The sequence below is a fragment of the Medicago sativa genome, chromosome 4 (genome assembly GCF_051527215.1).
Source record: "Medicago sativa cultivar Bolivia chromosome 4, Bolivia_mono, whole genome shotgun sequence".
Lineage (NCBI taxonomy): Eukaryota > Viridiplantae > Streptophyta > Magnoliopsida > Fabales > Fabaceae > Medicago > Medicago sativa.
This window is the reverse complement of record NC_140752.1, coordinates 59148983-59172920: the sequence shown is the minus strand read 5'-3', so window position 1 is coordinate 59172920 and position 23938 is coordinate 59148983. Positions and strand designations below refer to the sequence as shown.

The window sequence follows — 23938 nt, the reverse complement described above, 5'->3', positions numbered from 1 at the left end:
TTTTTACTTAAAAACATGTTGCATTTATTTATTATAGTAGTTTATTATATTCATGAAGTGATGGTTTTTGTGATATCTATTATGAGAAAACGAAAGTAAAAATATTTGCATATTATAACAGGAGTTTTTGTTTATCATGTGCATATTTGCCTAGTATAAGAAATAAAAAAATAGTATGGTTATTGCAAAATTGAAAGGCCAAAGAAACATAAATCAAATTTCAAAATAAATTATATGAGTTCAAATATTATGGCATACAAAAAATTATACTTTCCTTCAACAAAAAAAAAAATTATACCTTAGGGGTAACATAATTTTTTTGCACCTGATTACTACCTCCACTACTAGAGAATTTGGTTTTAGCGACGGCCGGAATCCGTCGCAAAATAGGCTAAATTCCTTCACAAATGATTTTCTGATGGATTTTGTGACATACCAAAAAACCATCGAAGTAGTGGGCGTCAAGAAAAGTTAGCGAGGGAAAATCAAATCTACCATATCTTCCTGAGGGTATGCTATGGGTATGTACACACAAAAACCGTCTTTACACTTATATGTATAATATATCTTCCATGGACAATCACTGTCAGAATTGCAAGGAATGTAAGGAATGTTGGCTGCATGGTCAAACAATAAACAAATAAATGTTACTAAAAGGTAATAAAATATTGTGTATAAGATAAATAAGAAATTTTCAAAATGGTGTGAAAAAGGACATACTGCTACTAGTTACAACAAGAAATAGGAAAATATAGATGATCAAAGTATAAACAAACATGAGAATTTAAACCGTAATTTTCCTCCTTAGCATGTAATAAACATAATTTTTGCGCTTTACCAGTAAAATTTCATGCTTTTATAACTTCAATTAAATAGTTTTTAACACTTAAGAGTTACAAGTAGCCATTTATAAAATTGAAATTAATGTTAAATGTCTCTAATCAAAGATATCACTTAAAAATCTTGATGATCACCAAAGGTCATTATTTTATTATTATTAAACTTCTTTATTATTATTATTATTATTATTAAATTTTAGGCTTATGTAATGGGAAAATCTCAAAAGATAACTAACAATAATGAATGATTGAAAAAATTAGTTGTATAACTATTGCATGAAATTTTCCTCTCTCTTCTCTCCTTCTCAAACCCTAGCCGTCACCCCTTTCTTCTTCTTTTTCTTGTTAGAAGGGTGATTTAGGGTCAATTTTGACCCAAAAATCACCCCTCTGAGTTGTTTTTCCTTCTATCCCAATTGAATAAGTGATTTCACATATTTTCTGTTTTTTTGTTTGTTTTTGTGATTTTGTCGTCTCTGAACGACTCTGTTTTTTTATTTCCCGTCTTTGTGCGGTGTGTTTTTGATTTCCCGTGTTAGTGCGGTGTTTATTTGATTCAGGTTGAAAGATTAGCTTTGAGCAAGTGCAGATCCGATCGATGACAATGACTTTAGCGTAGTCAACGTTGCTGTAACATCCCGCTTTTCAGCAATAAGAATTTTACCCATTAGATGTATCAGAGGTTAAGTGATGAGGAATGTTAAGTACGACGGAAGATATTATTATGTAATGTCATGCCAGACGCGATTAAGCCGCAAAGGTTATATAAGGCCGCAAGGGCCACTTTTCATTCATTTTCACCCCACTTTCTCTCTCTAGGTTTGAGAGAAAGAATTTCTCTCCTCCTTCTCTCTAGAATCGCCCCATCCTTCCCTCTTCAAGCAATCAAGCAAGCATCATGATAGCTTCATGGCTAAGAATCAAATGGAAGAAGAGATTAAAGCTTGATTTCCAACTCTATAACACCAAAGAAAGGATTGAGAAGCTAGGGTTTGAGGTGTAAAGTGATGAGTAGCTTGGAGATATTGCAAGATTATGTTAAGGTGAGTTCTTAGATAGTTAAACCTCCCTTTGGATTGTGAAATTCTTGTGAGAAAACTATAAAATTATGCTAAGTTAGTAAGATATGATTTTAGCACCTCCAAAGCAATTCTTGTTGTTTATATGTTAAAATTGCAATGAAATATGTTTATTAAAGTCTATATATGTTGTTGGATGTGTATGGTGCATCGCAGGATCGAATTGGATGAGTTTTGGGTCAAAATTGCAAAATTTGCACCACAGACCCGAAGAAACTCGCTATTAGCGAAATAATTTCGTTAATAGCGAAATTACCCAGAAGAAAGTCGCTATTAGCTAAAATTTCGCTAATAGCGAAATTTCCACAACCTGCCCAGAAAAAAGTTAGCTAATAGCGAAAGTCTCTGCCTTGGCCAACTTCCTTTTGGCTTGTTGGCCCATTTTAGGGCCGGTGGTGCAATCCGAAGCCTTTCTTTCATCGATATACAACTTTATAACTCCAAAACATCATCTAATCCATGCACATAACATCAAACGATTCTTGGAATGAAAATCATGGCAAAATTAACATATGCCTCAAGAATGGCACAAGAGAGTTTAAGCCGAATTACTCGGGTAGCGATGAACTAAGAAAGGGTATGTATGTAGAGCCTTGACATAGCTTGTCGAGAACTAGAAAGTTAAGTAAGAATCCCATGTGGGATAAGGCGCGAAGTATATTCTCTTCGCACAAGATCAAGAAGGTTTAAGTACACATGTTAAGCCGTGAATTGATAAGTTAATCTCTTCACTATGAACAAGAATGTAGTTTACCACTAGTCGGATCGAATAAGGATCCGAGGTAAATAAGAAAGCATGAATAGGTTTAACCTTTCACGAATGTTTAAGACCAAGACTTTAATAAAAGATGTAGGTGCCATGTCTCTTGTGATCCATACTAGGTTTGACTCAAGAGGTTCTCCAAGGGGAACGGGATAAGCTCCACAAGGGGACCCGCATGTCACTGAGTAGGTGTCGTGTCTTTCCGTTATCCACCCAAGGGGGGATACGAGAGGTTCTCCAAGGGGAACGGGATACGCTCTGCAAGGTAGGTCCGCAAGTCAGTGAGGGAGTCCGATGTGCCTTAGCTAGGTTTTCATCGGTCAAGTAAGGGATTAACTTCCGGGGTTACTCCACCTGGGATTAATCCATAAAATGAACTCAGATATATTGTTTGTTCAACGCTTACATAATGATGAATATGACTATGTATGATTAAGATGACGTTAGATACATACAAGTTTATGAATAGAGCAAGTAAAGAAGATTATGCCGATGACGATCTTAGGTTTCCCTAATCGTCCGGTTTAGGACCGTGTCATGAATATGTTATGTCTAGGCCTTGATGCGTTTAACGTATCTTGGCATAGCGGTCTTAGGTTCCCCTTAACCGCCATGACACGTATGATGTTAGTAAAGACCTATGACAAGTAAGATGAACCTACGACGATCTAGTATGCACGACCGTCTAGGAAAGCAAGACCACACACGTATAATTAACTGACAGATTGTATTGTAGACACGTGGTGACCGTAGGTTTTCCCCGAGGTTACCTATAGCCTAGGATTAGGTAGAACTCACTGAGACATTATGTCTCATCCCAATCCTTATTTGTTTCAGATAAACAGGTTGGATTGCAAGCCAGTGGCCGGGTGGATATTTCAGCAAATGCTCGTTCGTACTCGCTGCATGATATTATGGATTTTCAAGGATGTATTTACTATGTTTTAGATGAGATGTGTTGTATTGTTATAGCACGAATGCGTATTGTTGTATATATTATTCATTTGAAGTTTTATTGTTGTAAATTTTAATGTATCCAGTACTAAAGATAATGAACATGCTAAACTTTCTAGATACGTTTAGTATGGACGTTACAAATGCAGATCCGGAGACATGAGTATTCCAGAGACTTGAATATAAGCATATTAGTCATATTGTAGGCATAGATACTTTGTTGTTTTATGCTATTAACATGGATGATGTGAGTTTGTTCACAGATTCATCCTTTTTGTTTTTAGCGAATTTGGATTTGTATTGTATCGATATACTCTATCAATTTGAATGAATGAATATCGTTTACTTTTGTCAAAAAAAAACTATTGCATGAAAGAGTTTTTTTTAATAAATAAAGAACATTTGAAGCAATGATAAAGCGGAATAAGATCTCAAGTAGGTTGGAACATCAGACCTCTAGTGATTGTTTTTTTTAAGGAACCTCCGGTGATTGTTAGCATCATGCCCATATATTTTTAATACAAAAAATAAATAAAAAAATATGGGAGGGACATAAACCAAAACCCAATGAAAATAAATAAATAAGAAAGGATTCAAAGAAAATAAAAATTTCATACAACATTAGAACGAGCATTGTAACCATTTCTCGTTGTTTTGGCTTGTTGAATCTTCAATCCTTTCTCTCGAGGGATTGATGAATCTTCAATCCATTTTATCGGGTTTTGAATAAATAGAGTAATATTGAATTCCCTAGCTTTAGTAGGAGTTACAAAAAACTTCCCGGTGTCTATATCTTTTGCATTTCTCCATATTTATTCGGGCATACAAATGTCTTTTTGAACAGATTGTGAATATCATTTACATTTTGAGTATGTCGCCCGATTTCCTGATTTGTCATATGAATAAGTTATGATTAACTAAATTATTGACAATACATTTATAAATTAAAATATCATAGACTAACTTTTTTATACAACTTTTATATCAATGCTAATATATATCAAATATAGAAATTATATGATTTTAGCAAAAAGGATAAAGTTGCGCAAGAAAAAAAAAATGATTAATCAGCTATGAGATGTAGCATTGTCTTTGTGTCGATATAAATGAAAAAAAAAATTGGGTTTGGATTAAAAAACTTTTATTTATTTAGGCCATAGTTTTTTTGTAAAACTAATTTTTAGAATTTAAGTCATTGATTTGTAAATATAATTTGATATTTAAATAATTTTTTAAAGTTTAATCAACTCCCACTTATTATTTGTTAGGTTAAGCAAAATCTAGGACATTATATATAATTGGGGGCGGACAAAAAGAATCTCGAACCGAACCAAATTGTTTAACCGCATTAAACTGAAGCAAACTTAACCGAATCATTATGTGGTTTGGGAACTGGACCGTTAAATTAATAACAATTCTTTAACCATAACTGAATCGTTTTGAACCTAATTGAACCATTTTGAACCGAATTAAACCGTTTATGAACTGTTTTGAACCAAAATAGTACTTTTATGGATTCTTTATGGTTCCTAAAAAATTTCTCCAAGAAATTATATATGATATTTTTATCTCTCCTGATAAATATATAGCTTTCCTTTAATGAAAGGATGAAAATAATGGTTTTATTGTTAGAAAATTTTAGTTTCTATACTCTATTCTTTTAAAAGAAATGTTGGTTAAATGACACACACACACAATGATTTGAAAGTTACATTATTGAGATTATTTGGAGTTATTGTATTTGTTACATTTGCAAGGTGAGTCCCTTGTATTTCAAATAAACAAACTTACACGTTCTGCAAATTAAAGAAACCAGTGTCACATTTATCTTGAATCGTATTAAGCAACCTGAAAAATGGACTCAATATATCATTTTGTTTGAAATTTGAAGACATGAAGGTGTCATGATGGTTGTTTAGCAATGTAGTTCTTGTTGACAGAAATAAATTTTCTTTCTACAATAGTACACATTGATTTTACTAGTAAAACAGATAAGACTTGTTCAAGAAGTTTATAACTTGGTTAAATTCACTAGAAGTAACATCTCATGAGTAAACATAAACACAATTAGTGAATAATAACTATGGACTGTTATGGATTTTGACTATTCTTCTAACTAAATGAGAACAACAAATTCTGTTGACACAATAAGTCAATTAAGTTAACGTAATTTAGGTTTAATTTGGTATGGTTCCTAGAAAACAAAACATTTAACTGAACCATGACTCTGTTTTGGTTCGTCTGAAACCAGAAACTGTTTGGTTCAGTTTTCTTGAACCGTTAGGATGGTTCGGTGTAAAATTGACTTAGGGTATGGATCAATAAAAAAGTCAACTTACATAAGTTCTAAAATTGGTCCAGAGTTTAAGGTTCATATTATTGCACTTCTAAAGAAGTCCACAATTTCTCATGATTGTACCCAAGTTTGGCATGATAAACAATTAACGTGCATTAACTTATGATAGAATATTAAAGCATAAGAAGATAACAGAAGAAGAGAAAACATAAACTACACAACACAGATAACTTGCAGTGCAAGTTATCTAACAAAGTTATTGACAATAGATGCTAGTTAAGCATACACTCAATGGAATACTCAACATTTAGTTAGAGGCTTCTTAGAAGTTTGTTATAAGCATCTTTGTAACCTTTAGTGAGATGCATAGTAGTAATAGTCTATATATAAGGTGTAACAAAAAATAAATTATTCGTTCAATGAAATTCATTTTCTTCCCAGTTTTCATTCTTCTCTAGATTCCGCATACTAAGATTAATGAACATTTATCTCTTTCGATCCAACAATAAATTGTTATTCTTAACAAGTAGTTTTCTTGGTTGGTTAATTGGTCATATCTTTTTGATGAAATGTATTGGATTGATATTATTATTTCTTCATATCAATATACCATTGTAGCTTGTCATTGCATAGAAGATAGATATAGCAAGTAGCAAAGTACTTGATATCAACGCTACATGATCTACATATTCATTTTAAAGTTATCCTTCAATTGCTAAACACAAATAGTGTTTAAAACTAGAAGTGGTAAAAAGAAGTATACAAAATACTACTACCTCCGATCCTATAAATGAGAAAATGTTGAGTCAACAAAAGTTGATGTATTTTCTCTACATACATCAACTTTTATTGGCCAAATTTTTTCCTATATACAGGACTAGGAGGTGTAATGTACAATTTAGCCAATTCATTCTAACACCAATGAAAAGATATCAATATCATAATTAGACCCACAACGCGTTACATTATTATATTTGTATTTCCAACATTTAGGGAATAGAAAAAATAGAGAGGGTAAAAAATGGAAAGAATCTCGACCTCGTGTTTTACCTAATATGGATTAAATATATTAAGCAAATGGAGGAAGAAAATAAAGAGTGGAAACTAGGTACAAGTACCTACTCTCTTTTTGACCACAACCAGGATGTAAAGGCTTATTCACGAACCTCCTCTCACCAATTCTTCAACATACACTCTAATTTCCTTTTTTAATGATGTCCTTATCATGAGTTTAGTATTTGTAATTGTAGTTATTAGTCATGTTGCACTATACTTTTTTTTATTTCACCATAGTTTTATCCCTTAGAGTTTTTCTAGTAAGGATTTTAATGAGACAGTTGTTGGTTGTTTATCATGATTGAACCCTTTAGTTTTGGCCTAGATCTCTTTATTTTACTTTATTCTAATAAAATATTGTGTTACTTCAAATGAAAAACAACGGTCTTATTAAAATATCATTTATGTCGTGTGATTCATTTGCACTCTAATTTTTACTTTCAAAAATATTGCATTTATTTATTAAGGTAGCTTATTATATTCATGGAGTGATGGTTTTTGTGATATCTAATTTGAGAAAAGGAAAGTAAAAATATTTGCATATTATAACAAGAGTTTTTGTTTATCATGTGCAAACTTGCATAGCATAAGAAGTAAAAAATAGTAAGTTTATTACAAAATTGAAAAGCCGAAGAAACATAAATCAAATTTTAAAATAAGTTTTAAAAGTGCAAACGTTATGCATAAAAATAAAATTATACCTTAGGGGTAACATAATTTAGTTGAACCTAATCAATACGATTGGGGATTTGGGGGTATACTATGGGTATGTACTTACAAAAACCATCAATACACCTATATGTATAATATATCTTCCATGGACAATCAGTGTCAGAATCGCAAGGAATGGTGGCTGCATGGTCAAACAATAAACAAATAAATGTTGCTAAAAGGTGATAAAATATTGTGTATAAAATAAATTAGAAATTCTAAAAAAGGTGTGAAAAATGACATACTGCTACTAGTTACAACAAGAAATAGGGAAATATAGATGATCAAAGCATAAACAAACATGGGAATTTGAACTGTATTTTTCATCCTTAGCAAAAATTTCATGCTTTTTTAACTTCAATTAAATAGTTTTTAGCACTTAAAAGTTACAAGTAGTCATTTATAAAATTGAAATTAATGTTAAATGTCTCTAATCAATATGTTGTGTGTATCCCTAACTCACTCTATTTTAGTAAAGATGCCGCTTAAAAATCTTGATGATCACCAAATGTCATTATTTTTTTATTATTAATTTTTTTTTTATTTTGTCCTTTCGTAAGGGGGAAATCTCAAAAGTTAAATAACAATAATGTATGATGAAAAAATTAGTTGTATAAATAATGCATGAAAGAGTTTTTTTAGATAAATTAAGAAGAACACATTGAAGCAAATGGGAAAGTGGAAGGAGATCTCAAGTAGGTTGGAACATCAGGCCTCTAGTGATTGTTAGCATCATACCCATATATAATACAATAAATAAATAAATAAAAAAGATAGGAGGGACATAAACCAAAACCCAATGAAATAAAAAAAAAAAAAAGAATTCAAAGAAAATAAATTTTTCATACAACATTAGAACGAGCATTGTAACCATTGCTAGTTATTTTGGCTTGCTGAATCTTCAATCCTTTTTCTAGAGGACTTGCTAAATCTTCAATCCTTTCTCTTAGGTTTTGGATAAATAAAGAGTAAAATTGACTTCCTAGACTATAGTAGGAGTTACAGAAAACTTCTCGGTGTCTTTATCTTTTGCACTCCTCCATATTTATTCGAGCATACAATGTCTTTTTGAACAACAACCAAGTTTGAGATTGTGAAAATTATTTACATTTTGAGTTTGGCCCCCAATTTTCAGATTTGTCATACAAATGATTTATGATTCACTAAATTATTGACAACACATTTATAAATTAAAATATCATGGACTAACTTTTTTACACAACTTTTATATCAATGATAATACATATCAAATATAGAAATTATATGACTTGAGCAAAAAGGAGAAAGTTGCACAAGAAAAGAAATATGATTAATCAACTATGAGATGTAGTATTGTCTTTGTGTTGATATAAATGAAAAAACTGGGTTTGGATTCAAAAACTTTTATTTATTTAGGCCATGTTTTTTTTGTAAAACTAATTTTTTAAATTTAAGTCATTGATTTGTAAATATAATTTTATATTTAAATAATTTTTTAAAGTTTAATCAACTCCCACTTATTTTTTTTTTAGGTTAATTAAAATCTAAGACATTCTATATAATTTGGGGTGGGCAAAAAGAACTATGAATCAAACCAAACCGAACTGTAACCACATTGAACCGAAAAATGGAATTTTGTTTGGAATTTAAAGACTTGTAGTGTCGTGATGGTTGTTTAGCAATGTAGTTCTTGTTGGCAGAAATAAATTTTCTTTCTTCAGTAGTACCCATTGATTTTATTAGTAAAACAAATAAGACTTGTTCAAAAAGTTTATAACTCGATTAAATTCAGTAAAAGTAATATCTCACGAGTAAACATAAACATAGTCAGTGAATAATAACTATGAACTGATATGAATTTTGACAATTCTTCTAAGTAAATGAGAACAACAAGATCTGTCGACACAATAACACAATTAAGTTAATGTAATTTAGGTTCAATTCGGTTTGGTTAGTAGAAAACAAAACACTTAAATGGACCATAGCTCTAGTTCAGGTCGTCTGAAACTACAAAACATTTAACTGAACCATGACTCTGTCTTGGTTCGTCTGAAACCAGAAACTGTTTGGTTCAGATTTTTTGAACCATTAGGATGGTTAGGTGTAAAATTAACTTAGGGTATGGATCAATAAAAAGGTCAACTTACATAAGTTCTAAAATTGGTCCAAAGTTTAATGTTCAAATTATTGCACTTCTAAAGAAGTCCACATTTTCTCATGATTGTACCCAAGTTTGGCATGATAAACAATTAACGTGCATTAACTTATGATAGAATATTAAAGCATAAGAAGATAACAGAAGAAGAGAAAACATAAACTACACAACACAGATAACTTGCAATGCAAGTTATCTAACAAAGTTATTGACAATAGATGCTAGTTAAGCATACACTCAATGGAATACTCAAAATTTAGTTAGAGGCTCCTTAGAAGTTTGTTATAAGCATCTTTGTAACCTTTAGTGAGATGCATAGTAGTAATAGTCTATATATAAGGTGTAACAAAAAAATAAATTATTCGTTCAATGAAATTCATTTTCTTCCCAGTTTTCATTCTTCTCTAGATTCCTCAATTTTCTTCATATCAATATACCATTGTAGCTTGTCATTGCATAGAAGATAGATATAGCAAGTAGCAAAGTACTTGATATCAACGCTACATGATCTACATATTCATTTTAAAGTTATCCTTCAATTGCTAAACACAAATAGTGTTTAAAACTAGAAGTGGTAAAAACAAGTATACAAAATACTACTACCTCCGATCCTATAAATGAGAAAATGTTGAGTCAACAAAAGTTGATATATTTTGTCTACATACATCAACTTTTATTGGCCAAATTTTTTCCTATATATAGGACTAGGAGGTGTAATGTACAATTTAGCCAATTCATTCTAACACCAATGAAAAGATATCAATATCATAATTAGACCCACAACGCGTTACATTATTATATTTGTATTTCCAACATTTAGGGAATAAAAAAAAATAGAGAGGGTAAAAATGGAAAGAATCTGGACCTCGTGTTTTACCTAATATGGATTAAATATATTAAGCAAATGGAGGAAGGAAATAAAGAGTGGAAACTAGGTACAAGTACCTACTCTCTTTTTGACCACAACCAGGATGTAAAGGCTTATTCACGAACCTCCTCTCACCAATTCTTCAACATACACTCTAATTTCCTTTTTTAATGATGTCCTTATCATGAGTTTAGTATTTGTAATTGTAGTTATTAGTCATGTTGCACTATACTTTTTTTTATTTCACCATAGTTTTATCCCTTAGAGTTTTTCTAGTAAGGATTTTAATGAGACAGTTGTTGGTTGTTTATCATGATTGAACCCTTTAGTTTTGGCCTAGATCTCTTTATTTTACTTTTATTCTAATAAAATATTGTGTTACTTCAAATGAAAAACAACGGTCTTATTAAAATATCATTTATGTCGTGTGATTCATTTGCACTCTAATTTTTACTTTCAAAAATATTGCATTTATTTATTAAGGTAGCTTATTATATTCATGGAGTGATGGTTTTTGTGATATCTAATTTGAATTGCATATTATAACAAGAGTTTTTGTTTATCATGTGCAAACTTGCATAGCATAAGAAGTAAAAAATAGTAAGTTTATTACAAAATTGAAAAGCCGAAGAAACATAAATCAAATTTTAAAATAAGTTGTAAAAGTGCAAACGTTATGACATAAAAATAAAATTATACCTTAGGGGTAACATAATTTAGTTGAACCTAATCAATACGATTGGGGATTTGGGGGTATACTATGGGTATGTACTTACAAAAACCATCAATACACCTATATGTATAATATATCTTCCATGGACAATCAGTGTCAGAATCGCAAGGAATGGTGGCTGCATGGTCAAACAATAAACAAATAAATGTTGCTAAAAGGTGATAAAATATTGTGTATAAGATAAATTAGAAATTCTAAAAATGGTGTGAAAAATGACATAAAATACAGATGATCAAAGCATAAACAAACATGGGAATTTGAACTGTATTTTTCATCCTTAGCATGTAATAAACATAATTTTTGGATCGCTTTATTAGTAAAAATTTCATGCTTTTTTAACTTCAATTAAATAGTTTTTAGCACTTAAAAGTTACAAGTAGTCATTTATAAAATTGAAATTAATGTTAAATGTCTCTAATCAATATGTTGTGTGTATCTTTAACTCACTCTATTTTAGTAAAGATGCCGCTTAAAAATCTTGATGATCACCAAATGTCATTATTTTTTTATTATTAAATGTTTTTATTATTTTTATTATTATTTTTATTTTATTCTTTCGTAAGGGGGAAATCTCAAAAGTTAAATAACAATAATGTATGATGAAAAAATTAGTTGTATAAATAATGCATGAAAGAGTTTTTTTAGATAAATTAAGAAGAACACATTGAAGCAAATGGGAAAGCGGAAGGAGATCTCAAGTAGGTTGGAACATCAGGCCTCTAGTGATTGTTAGCATCATACCCATATATAATACAATAAATAAATAAAAAAGATAGGAGGGACATAAACCAAAACCCAATGAAATAAAAAAAAAGAATTCAAAGAAAATAAATTTTTCATACAACATTAGAACGAGCATTGTAACCATTGCTAGTTATTTTGGCTTGCTGAATCTTCAATCCTTTTTCTAGAGGACTTGCTAAATCTTCAATCCTTTCTCTTAGGTTTTGGATAAATAAAGAGTAAAATTGACTTCCTAGACTATAGTATGAGTTACAGAAAACTTCTCGGTGTCTTTATCTTTTGCATTCCTCCATATTTATTCGAGCATACAATGTCTTTTTGAACTACAACCAAGTTTGAGATTGTGAAAATTATTTACATTTTGAGTTTGGCCCCCAATTTTCAGATTTGTCATACAAATGATTTGCGATTCACTAAATTATTGACAACACATTTATAAATTAAAATATCATGGACTAACTTTTTTACACAACTTTTATATCAATGATAATACATATCAAATATAGAAATTATATGACTTGAGCAAAAAGGAGAAAGTTGCACAAGAAAAGAAATATGATTAATCAACTATGAGATGTAGTATTGTCTTTGTGTTGATATAAATGAAAAAACTGGGTTTGGATTCAAAAACTTTTATTTATTTAGGCCATGTTTTTTTTGTAAAACTAATTTTTTAAATTTAAGTCATTGATTTGTAAATATAATTTTATATTTAAATAATTTTTTAAAGTTTAATCAACTCCCACTTATTTTTTTTTAGGTTAATTAAAATCTAAGACATTCTATATAATTTGGGGTGGGCAAAAAGAACTATGAATCAAACCAAACCGAACTGTAACCACATTGAACCGAAAAATGGAATTTTGTTTGGAATTTAAAGACTTGCAGTGTCGTGATGGTTGTTTAGCAATGTAGTTCTTGTTGGCAGAAATAAATTTTCTTTCTTCAGTAGTACCCATTGATTTTATTAGTAAAACAAATAAGACTTGTTCAAAAAGTTTATAACTCAATTAAATTCAGTAAAAGTAATATCTCACGAGTAAACATAAACATAGTCAGTGAATAATAACTATGAACTGATATGAATTTTGACAATTCTTCTAAGTAAATGAGAACAACAAGATCTGTCGACACAATAACACAATTAAGTTAATGTAATTTAGGTTCAATTCGGTTTGGTTAGTAGAAAACAAAACACTTAAATGGACCATAGCTCTAGTTCAGGTCGTCTGAAACTACAAACGGTTTGGTCCAATTTTCTTGAACCGTTAGGATGGTTCGGTATAATTCGATTCGATTTTCTTTAAAAGCCGAACGATGTCCAGACCTATATATAATGTTTTTATGTTTTGTGTAACACCTTAATTTTCAAAATAATTAAAGGTAAAATAATTTTATCACCTTTTCAAAATCCATTGGCATTATATATAGAACTCCTTTAAAAAATATCAACCCAAGTAGTTCGCAATGTTTACAAAATAACATACAACTTTTTTTTTTGTTGACAAATATAACATACAACTTATAATGTGAAATGTATAACTATAAATCTATAATGCATTACACATAACATAAGTCCGCGTGATAATTACAATCTCAAAATCCTACCCAAAAAGTACAAATGACAAATAATCCGCACGACGAAAATAATACGGAGTTTGTCTACTAATCTGCATCAAGGACTTCTAATGTCATATCTAGAGTCCACAAGTCTTACTTCAACTAACAAGAAATAATTATAATCACACGTGATTCAATGTAGTGTTTTTATTAATTCTTTGAAAATATAAAAAAATACTTTTTTTCTACATGAAATTCACTTTTTGCTCCTTAAAAAACATTTAGAATCCACAACCCTTACTTCAACCGACAAATACCAAAATGGTAGACACTATGTCATCTGAGGTCAAACTCAGATTCTCACTTATGTTTGACTTTTCAAGTCGATATTAATGACAAATATCCTTAAAACATTTGTCATGGTAACCCTTATTTATTTATTTTTCTTCATTTTATTAGTTAATATATTATGCATTTCCATTTTCTCTCCATATATCCAACCAAGACGACTATCTCCATCGAAAAATCTAAGAACATGCCAAAAATTTGGAAAACAAAAAAACAACAACATAGAAGTGTGTAGAGATAGATAGAAAGAAAGAGTAAAACTAACAAGTGTGTGAGCAACACAACACAACACAACACAACAAAACAAACACACACATTCACTGCTGCATTATCACAAACACCTAATCTTCATGCACCTAACAATGGCGTCACACTCTCTCATGTCACCTTCGCCACTCACTTCTCACTCTCTTCTCCGATCATCTTTCTCCGGCGTCTCCGTCAAGCTGTCTCCTCAATTCTCAACCCTTTCGCGTTCCAAATTCCAGCCTCTCTCCGTTGTTGCTGCTGCCAAGAAAGCTGTTGCAGTTCTTAAGGGTAACTCCACTGTTGAAGGTGTTGTTACTCTTACTCAAGAAAACGAAGGTGACCCATCTTCTTAATCCCGTTCAATTCTCCATTTTCGTTATCAATTATCGATAATAGTTTGGTTTTTTTGGTTAGTGAGAATGGATTATGAGTAATTGAAATTTGGTTTGTAATTTATAATGCATTATGAATCTTTATAGGTTTTGGGTGAATAGTTGTATTATTCATATGAACTTGTCTTGATTTGGGCCATATTTGGATAACGAGCTTAATTTGCTGCTTTTATAGTGTAAGCACTTATGTTTAAGCTATTTCTATAGCACAAGATAAAATGAAGTTAAACTGTTTTAATATAATCTATAGGTTGTTTTCATATGCTATCCTGGAGAGATTATGGAAATGAGGTGAAAACAGCTTATGAACATATCATAAGCCGTTTTCATAAGATTATTGGATAAACAGCTTGAGTGAGTGCTTTTTGTATTAATGCTAATGTATAGAGTATAGACTATTTCTGCAAAAGATAAAATAAAGTCAAACTATTTTCATGTAAGTTATTCCATAGAGCTTATGGAAATAAGCTGAAAACAACTTACAGACATGTTACAAGTTATTTCTATGAGCTTTCCCAAACAGCCTCACAAGTGATTTTTCCGGTAGACAAGCTCAAATAAACCAATCCAAAACATGCTCTTCTTAATTAGTTGTAGTTATCTTAAGTATACTGTATACGTGGTAATGTAATGTATAGTTTTTTGTGTGTTGAATTGATTTGTAGCTATTTGTTTTTTTGTGGATGAGTAGGTCCAACAACAGTCAATGTTCGTATCACTGGCCTTACTCCAGGGCTTCATGGTTTTCACCTGGTGAGTGATACTTCATGCCTCTTCCTTCAAAATTGTTTATTTAGTTATTCATTTATGTATTTATTTTCCTCTAAAAAATATGGTGTTTTATCTTGCAGCACGAGTATGGTGATACCACCAATGGGTGTATCTCGACAGGTAATGTAGCCTAACCTTAGTTTCCATTTTTTGTACCTTTATATTTTGTTCCTATGGTTTGGTTTGGCTGAAGAAGTTAAGATTGTTTGCTTCTTGAATCTCTTATTTAGGACCACATTTCAATCCTAACCAGTTGACACACGGTGCTCCTGAAGATGAAATCCGTCATGCGGGTGACCTGGGAAACATAATTGCTGATGCCAACGGTAATGCTTGTTTACATTCCTCTGCGTTGAAAACTTTATGGACTTTCTTATGTATCATTTTGTAATTTTTTTGTTGTTGTGAAACACAGGCGTTGCAGAGGCAACAATCGTTGACAATCAGGTATGCTTTGTTATCTATATTTTAATATGATAGTTGTTCTTTTGATAGTTATTTCAAACTATAGTTCTTCTGCCAGTGGGTCTAATTCTGATTTAGTTTTTTTTAAGAAACTACATGTTTCCTTGTTGAAAGTAGCTAACTGTGTTGTTTGGCGAAATCATGCAGATACCACTCACTGGCCCCAATTCAGTCATTGGGAGAGCCTTAGTGGTTCATGAGCTTGAAGATGACCTTGGAAAGGGTTAGTTCATCCATTTTATATATTTATTTAAATTTTTATATGATTTTGTATTGTAGATGAAAATACTGTTACATGCTTCAACACCTGTATTACCCAAATAAACAATAGATAATGGCTACATATCACAGGGGAGGAATGACATGAATATGAAATTGGTTGTTCATGTTCTTTCTAACATTGTATATCTCATGTAGAGATTGTAGTTTTGTATATCAAGTATGATGTCTTAATAATAACTGCAGTATTTTTACTTTGGTCTCATCTGCATCTCCTCGTACTTATGCAGGTGGACATGAACTTAGTTTGAGCACTGGAAATGCCGGTGGAAGATTAGCCTGTGGTATGTAGAAAACTATGGGTTAAAACAGTTCTATCCTTTTCATGATCTTCAATTATTCCATACTTAAATGCTTATATGTTATGTGATTTTCACTTCGCTGCATTTTCCCACATATTGGTTTCCAACAAGTAACACACAGTTTTGATATGATTTAAAAGAAAGCTCCATACAATTCTCAAAGAGTCGTGCATTTAAGTCTTTGAATAAGCTTGGTCTTGATTTATAGCGGACGAACACTAGCTACTACTAAATTGAGCAGATGCTTTATTGACATAATAGCCTGTATATGTTGCTAAATGTTAGGTTGACGTGAATGATACTAGAGAAATTGTGACTGGAGGTCTAGAATATCTTTTTGTATATATGCTTTTTAGAATTGTGGCAATAACATAATATTAATCTAGGATTCTCCAATTAAAACTAGGAAGTATCTGCAATTTCCCATTTTGTTGCCTGCTTGGATATGAATCAATGTCTGGAAATAAATTTGACAAATTTCATGTTGAACAGTCTCGATATCTTTAAATTAAAAGGGAAATCACAAGCTTGAATACATTCAAACTTATACACTGTCAAAGAAATTTTTTATAACGCTAAGTTTACATTTAAATTACAGTCTTTTCCGAGTATAGGGATTACATTTATACTTATAGAAGTATATACTACATGTCAAACTTGCAATGTCTCGAAACATAATATTTGGTGTTAAAAGGCTATTGAAGCACTTGTTGCGTGTTGTCTTTACGATATTTATCATCTCATTTTAAAGTTGGATTGGCAATACAGTGGATAGAATGTAAGGGTGTGTTTTTGCAAAGTCAACCCTAACCTGCACCCTTACTGTATAATAATAACCTGCTTTTAAAAACAATATCCTGACCTGCTCTGCGCCATGCCTGCGTCGCCTATGTCACTAATTAATACTTGAAGTTTTATTTATACAATAGTTTATCATAGTCTTGAATAGAAACTTAAAAATATGTCAAGAATAAGCTAGTGATGACAAGTTGATATAACTGTCTCTATTAATAAATTATATGAGCATGTTAATTTAGATAAGGGGTTAAACCTGCCCCGTGTAGGATGTGCACTCTGCGTCCCAGTCAAATTGTTTAGCCTATTCAATAGTCCAATTCTTAAAAGTTATGGCTGATTTATATGTCTGCAATCTTTGTAATTTTTATACTCAAATATTTATGCATCACACACTTTATGTTTGTCCTCTATGATAACTTGTCTATTGTGCTTGATTGTTTCAGGTGTGGTTGGCTTGACTCCAGTATAAATGCTACAAACGCTTTTGTACCAGCCATGTTATTTTATGTGATATTTGATTTCTTCGGTTACCCTTGTTTTGTGAAGCTTGATGGGCTACTATTATTTGCTTGCTTCAGTTAGCAATGTAAATTATGAAGCTTAATGTCCTAGATGAGTGTGTAAACCGATCATGAAAACACATTGGTCCTGTACCAGAGAGATTTATCATGCAGTCAGGTGCCTTCTCCCTAATAAAATTTGATTTCTGATGCAGTCTTTCTTGCCTGCTTGTGAAAGAACCTACTTGATAATTTACATTGATTTCTGTATTACTTGTGCTCAGTTAGCTATAATCTGGTTCAAGGGTAAAAGCAGGGTAGATGTGTCTAAAGTTATTTCTTTCGGGAAAAAAATTATCGACCCCCAACATGAGTTCAGACACACGCATTTGAAACAACTACTAATTTAGTGCGGTCTAAAAGTGCACTTCCGAAAATGTGGGTTATTTTAGTAGTAAAGATGGAGTGAAGTAGCTCATTTTTTATTTTATTTTTTGTTTTTAATAATATAGATAAATTTAAAGGTGGTCAGAGCCCAAAGCCTAACTGACTTACAAAGGCTGCCCAACATTGAGATTGGCTAAGATTCAGAATTAATGAACGCTTCATAGTTCTTAATCTACAGTCAAAAGAATAAACATGAATTACCTTTGGTGATGAAAGTTGGTTGGGTGATCGATCAATTATTTTGAAAGAAACTTTCATTAATCAAAATTTTGATCTTATCTTCCACAACCAAAACTTTGAAGGGTCCTTTAATTTCTACAATGTTTGGTGATTCTACAATGAGTAAAATTCTTATCACCCCACAGTTTCGTTCTGTTAAGGGTGACAAGAGGACTTAGGAAGCAAAGATGCATGATATTTAGGATCGTTTGAGACCGAGGAGACGGTTGTTTTTTGTGTCCTTCGCTTTGATGAGTTAGATGACATTATGCATTTATGTTTCCAAAGCTTCCAATAGTGTGAGCAAATTGGCTTATGGCACGCTGTGCAACTAGTTGCTATTAGTGTTTTGCTGAAATTTGAGGCCAATCAAAAAACCAATTGTGCTTCGATAATCTCGAGTATCAAGCAACGAAACATGCAAATTAGGAAACAAATTGTTGAAACTTCTATTCGAGTTTGCATGCGTGGGATAATCTTTTAGAGGACTGGCCCATGGCGCAACTACCTCAACCAAGAGTTAAGCATCACACGGTAAGGATGAAACCAATCATGGGAATATACAAATGCAATGTTGACTCCTCAGTTTATAATAATGACCGTTTTCTCTTCGCTAAAATTGAGTTGTTCTCCCCTATTTTGTGGTTGTGGGTGAAACTGTCTCTTGCTTTATCATGGGTGGATGATCTTGAGCTTGATTCTAAGTTTGTTGTTTCAGTTTCACAACAGAAAAGAGAGAGGATGCCTGTAAGTTGGTGTTATATTAGATGACTATAGACGATTCCTCTTTTATTTTTTTAACTCCTATGTTAAGTTTAGTAGGGGATATGCCAATGAAGCAAATCGTGTTTTAGGTAAGATGGTGTAATCTTTAGCTTGCTAGCGTCAGTATCTTTGTTGAGATTCCAACACATATTAAACACGTCATTATAAATGAAATGTTATCTATGAATCACCGGTATGGACACTGACACGTAACAATGTTATTGATTTAAGAAAATCACATAATTTAGTGTAATTATAAGTGTCGGTGTCGTGTCGATGTCGAACACAACACGTGTTCGACACCGAAACACGTCTAATCCGAGAAGTGTTCGTGCTTCATAGAATGTTATAAACCTCTTTATCTTAAAAATATATTGTATTTTAAAGTTGTTTAAATACCACTAAAGTAAAATAGGATAGAAATGCTTTAATTTTTTGACGGTAAGGAAAAGAATGCAAGTGAAGTGAGAATTTTCCCAACTAGAAAAAAATAAAGTGAATCTTTTTAAGCCTGTCACTGTCTTGGATTGAATGGGATTGGCATATGATTAACTGATATGGTTGTGGATAATAATAGGAAAGCTTTTGTTTTCAGTGGCAATTCGTTTTCTGCTGACCAATGAAAATTAAAATAGAAAAAAAATTCAAATTCATTTAACAATTCATTCATTCATTTACAAGAAAACAGATACACTTGGAGGTGAAAGTGCTTTAGCTACAATCAACTTGTCTGTTCTCATGAGTGGTTCACGAGCTTCACTCACTAAGTGACGTACGAATTGTTAAAGGCTTCAAGTGGAGTTGGAGTATTAAGTCCAATTATTTAGTAGTCGGTGACCCAATTACGGTTTCAACTTAATTTTCTTAAAGTAAATTATGCATAGTATAAGTATAGTTTTTAGAAATAATAAAAGCAACCGTTCATGTAACATATAGACGATTTTAAGTATTGTCAACTGATCTCATAAACCAACACGAATCGTTTTAGTGTGTTTTGTTTTCACTCGTACTGCTTTCGAGAAACTTTTCAAAAGATCATCCAAATATAAATTGCTTAAGGTCAAATATGCTTAACTTTAGAGTGTGTTGGGATGGGGTAATTTGGAAATTTTAAAGAATTTAAAATTCTAGGCAATTTACCTAAAGTATTTGAATTCCCTCGTAACATTATATTTCCTCAACATTACATTGCATTCCCCCATCCAAACAATGAAATTCACCTCAAAGTATTTGAATTCCCTCATAACATTACATTCCCTCAAAACATTCCCCCATCCAAACAAACTCTTAGTTCTTATGGAACGGATCATCTTATTTGTATAAATAGTACCAAACAATCTTTATAAACATTCCTTCAACCATGCAGTCTTAAACCTGCACGATCTTAGGATCTCTCTCATTTCAATATGAATCAGTTTGTCTTACAACTATCAGAAGCTACTCATTGTTATGTCTTGTGCACCGACAACCATTTCCCGTCCTCGTCAACCTTGAACGTTAAAGTACATTAGAAAAAATGTAACCATACAAGAATATTTATTCAAGTTACGTCTTTCAAACGTTGAATTTTAATTAAAGTTAATATTGTAGCATGGCTTTCGTTGTAAAAGGCTGCAAATTCACATTTCTCTTCTTAAAATGAGATAAAGGAGAATGCTATGCTTTTTGATCCACAACAAATCCTAGTTTATTTTATTTTGTGGTAAGTTAAACATATCCTTCTCTACATCGATCATTAGAACAAACAATTTATATTTATCAATATGAGAGTATAAATTTATGGCAGCATCTAATCCTCATTCCTCACATTACGTGCCTCACACTACACAACTTACCACATTCAAATTGCTACGCTAAGAATCGAAGTACCTTTTCTTCCTATTTCCAATCAATTTTACTTAGTTTGGATATAGCTGTTGAATGAATGTTAATTTTACTTAGTTTGCAATAGGAGAAACATGACAGACCCACGTCCCAACGTAACTTCCTTTCCTTATTTCTCATTAATTTTTTTTAGAGGAATTTATCATTAATTTTATTACATGTAAATCTGTGATTAGTTTTATCTAAATATTATGTATTGGGTCTCTGACCACCCAAATATTTTCCAATAGTGTATTAAGAAGAAAAAAAAAACATGGATGATCACGAACCTAAATAAGTAATTACTTGAGCGTGAGGGCACACACAAAACAATACATATCATTTAATTCTTTTAAAATACACATAATTTAATCATGTTATCATGCTATCTTTTTTGAGTGCCTAAGTGATGAGCTTAAATATTATGATCATATAAGACCCTCTCTAAAAATATGTTTATTTGAGGGGTGTAGTGGTATCTTCGGAGGATCCTCTACTTAATAGGGACGAAGTTAGAAGGCGACTGGCAGAGGCTATGGTCCTTCCTAAATTTGTTGAATTTTTTGTTACACTAATATGTAGTGTTTATTTGAAGCCTACATGGTTAGAGTACTTACATGAAGAAGGTTCTATATGATATAAATTTGTTTTAATTTTTTTTACACTAGTATGTAGGTGAATCGGTAGAGGCGATGGTCTCCCCCAATTTTGTTTGCAATTTTTTTACACAAGTATGTAGGGTTATTTACTAAAAATCAAATCCTTTTAATTCAAATGCATTTAGAAATTGGAGACAAATAAATAATGGAGAAGATTGTGCATTTTTTTATCTCATAAGAAAAAAAGTCTTAATTCCTCACATGATGTTGCTCTTATATGTTATGAAGATTTCAAGAATCACTCGTCATATTGAAAAAGTTCTCTCCAAGCATCGGGCAAAAAATATTGAGTAATCGGATGCGACTTAAAACATGTTGAGGTTAGATGGTTAACATTTCAGGCTTTGTGCTTTTAGAGGATGTGATGAATCATTGATAAATACCTAGAGATCGAGGCAATTTCCTTTAAATGATAAAGATTTGACTACTTATAATAAGTCTATTTAGGTTAATTATTTTTATATTTGTTTGACAATATTAATTTTTGATATATACTATAATTTTTTAAATTTCTTGTACATGTTGTGCATTTAAAAATATATATTTTCCTCTTTACTAAATTATACTTTTAAACATAGTATCAACTAAACAAAATTTCTGGCTCCGCCCATGCTAATAAGAAAAGTGTTATTTCAAATAAAATAACTCAAAAACAGAATGGTTACATAAAATTTATCAATCGAGAATGCACTGTGTAGTTAGAAATAAAAATGATATCAAATTTGATTTTTTTTTTTTTTAAAGAAAAATTGTTGATAAAAAAATTGATGACAAATTTTTTTATTTTCTAAAGAAAAATGAGATAAAAAAAGAGGTCAAAATTGATGATTTATTAGAATAGAGGACTACAAGTATATTTAAGTTTTTTTTTTATATGATGTTAACGTCAAAAAAAAAAAAGTTTTTTTTATATGATGTTTTTAATCAATTGGCTGAGACAAGAAAGTTTTTTTTATATGATGTTTTTAATCAATTGGCTGAGACAAGCAAAACATGCTGCCGAGTGATGAAAATCTATCTATATATAAAAGTTGAACAACGCTAATATTGTTGCCCTAATTAAACCTAAGCCCTAGGGAATAAAATTCCTGTTTTGCCCTAACCTAAACCTTAATTATAAGAACAAAAAAAAACGCAAATTAAGAAATACAGATAAGCATTGTTTGTTGCTCACAGATGAAAATTAGGGCTGATAAACATAACTAAAAAAAAAATAACGATGAACATAAGAAAGAAATACAGATAAGCATAAGAAGAGAAAAAATCTGCCGCTATTTTGTTTCCAAAGTTGCTTCCTATTTTGTTTCCAACCAACAACAGCCTAAACTATCTGCCCCTATAACAACTAAGGCCGCAAATCAAACAAAATAGTTGCTTCCTATTTTGTTTCCAACCCAGAAATCCTTTCTCCTTTTCTTCACCTATGGCCAGAAGAAACATGGAAACTCTCCTCTCCTATCACTGCCTAACTGGTAAACACTTCAACACATATTTATGTAATTGTTTTTTTGGTGCAGTTTATATTTTTTTTTTTGTTTCGGTTTATACATAACGAAAATTTCACTTTCGTTCATTGACAGGTCCTCTCTTGAAAAACCCAGTTTCAGAGTATGACAAGGCAATCAACTAGCTACAACTCAAATACAGAACATACATCGTCGAGTATGACGTCGAAACTGTGAGTATACTTTCCTTTTCGGTCAACTATCCTTTTCCTTGAATTGTATAATGTTCTTTGCTTATAACCTGTTGCACTTCTATATTTTTTGTCTCTTATTTAATTTTTGGTGTACACTTCTATATAATGATTTTTGGTGTGCACTATCCGTGTTGCTTATATAATGTTCTTTGAGCTATCCTTTTCCTTTTCTGTGAGTATGTGCTTCCTTCTAATGTTCCTTGATTTTTGGTTAATACTCCAAGAGATAGAGTTAACAATTCACAAGTATATTAATTAGTGCAGAATTTTAAATTAATTAATTAAACTATTATATATTATGAGAATGCGACTCTTTCCATGGCTATATAAAAACTATTTTTAGTCACCCCAAATACACTATTTTTTGTTTTTGTTTTAATTACTACCTATATAAAAACTTTTTTTTTTGTCATGGCTAATGTACAACATTTTGTTTTTAGACTTT

General features: G+C 31.3%; 1 protein-coding gene and 3 long non-coding RNA genes across 4 annotated transcripts; 2 read left to right on the top strand and 2 right to left on the bottom strand.

Annotated features, from left to right (window-relative positions):
* Nucleotides 1-209: 209 nt before the first annotated feature.
* Nucleotides 210-909, bottom strand: LOC146930274 (uncharacterized). The gene is made up of 2 exons (XR_015006321.1): nt 721-909; nt 210-617 (listed from the first exon to the last, which is right to left on the bottom strand). It is a non-coding gene; the product is annotated as an uncharacterized LOC146930274 (long non-coding RNA).
* A 161-nt stretch (nt 910-1070) lies between these two features.
* LOC146930273 (uncharacterized) lies at nt 1071-3971 on the top strand. The gene is made up of 2 exons (XR_015006320.1): nt 1071-1882; nt 3519-3971. It is a non-coding gene; the product is annotated as an uncharacterized LOC146930273 (long non-coding RNA).
* A 7313-nt stretch (nt 3972-11284) lies between these two features.
* Nucleotides 11285-11842, bottom strand: LOC146930272 (uncharacterized). Its single transcript, XR_015006317.1, has 2 exons — nt 11683-11842; nt 11285-11551 (listed from the first exon to the last, which is right to left on the bottom strand). It is a non-coding gene; the product is annotated as an uncharacterized LOC146930272 (long non-coding RNA).
* Nucleotides 11843-14341: 2499 nt separating this feature from the next.
* On the top strand, nt 14342-18055 carry CSD2 (copper/zinc superoxide dismutase 2). Its single transcript, XM_085701852.1, has 8 exons — nt 14342-14670; nt 15418-15479; nt 15578-15617; nt 15728-15823; nt 15913-15944; nt 16110-16185; nt 16472-16525; nt 17785-18055. Exons 1-8 carry the CDS (start codon nt 14436-14438, stop codon nt 17808-17810), a joined length of 621 nt encoding a protein of 206 aa, XP_085557978.1. The 5' UTR covers nt 14342-14435; the 3' UTR covers nt 17811-18055.
* The last annotated feature ends 5883 nt before the right edge of the window (nt 18056-23938 follow it).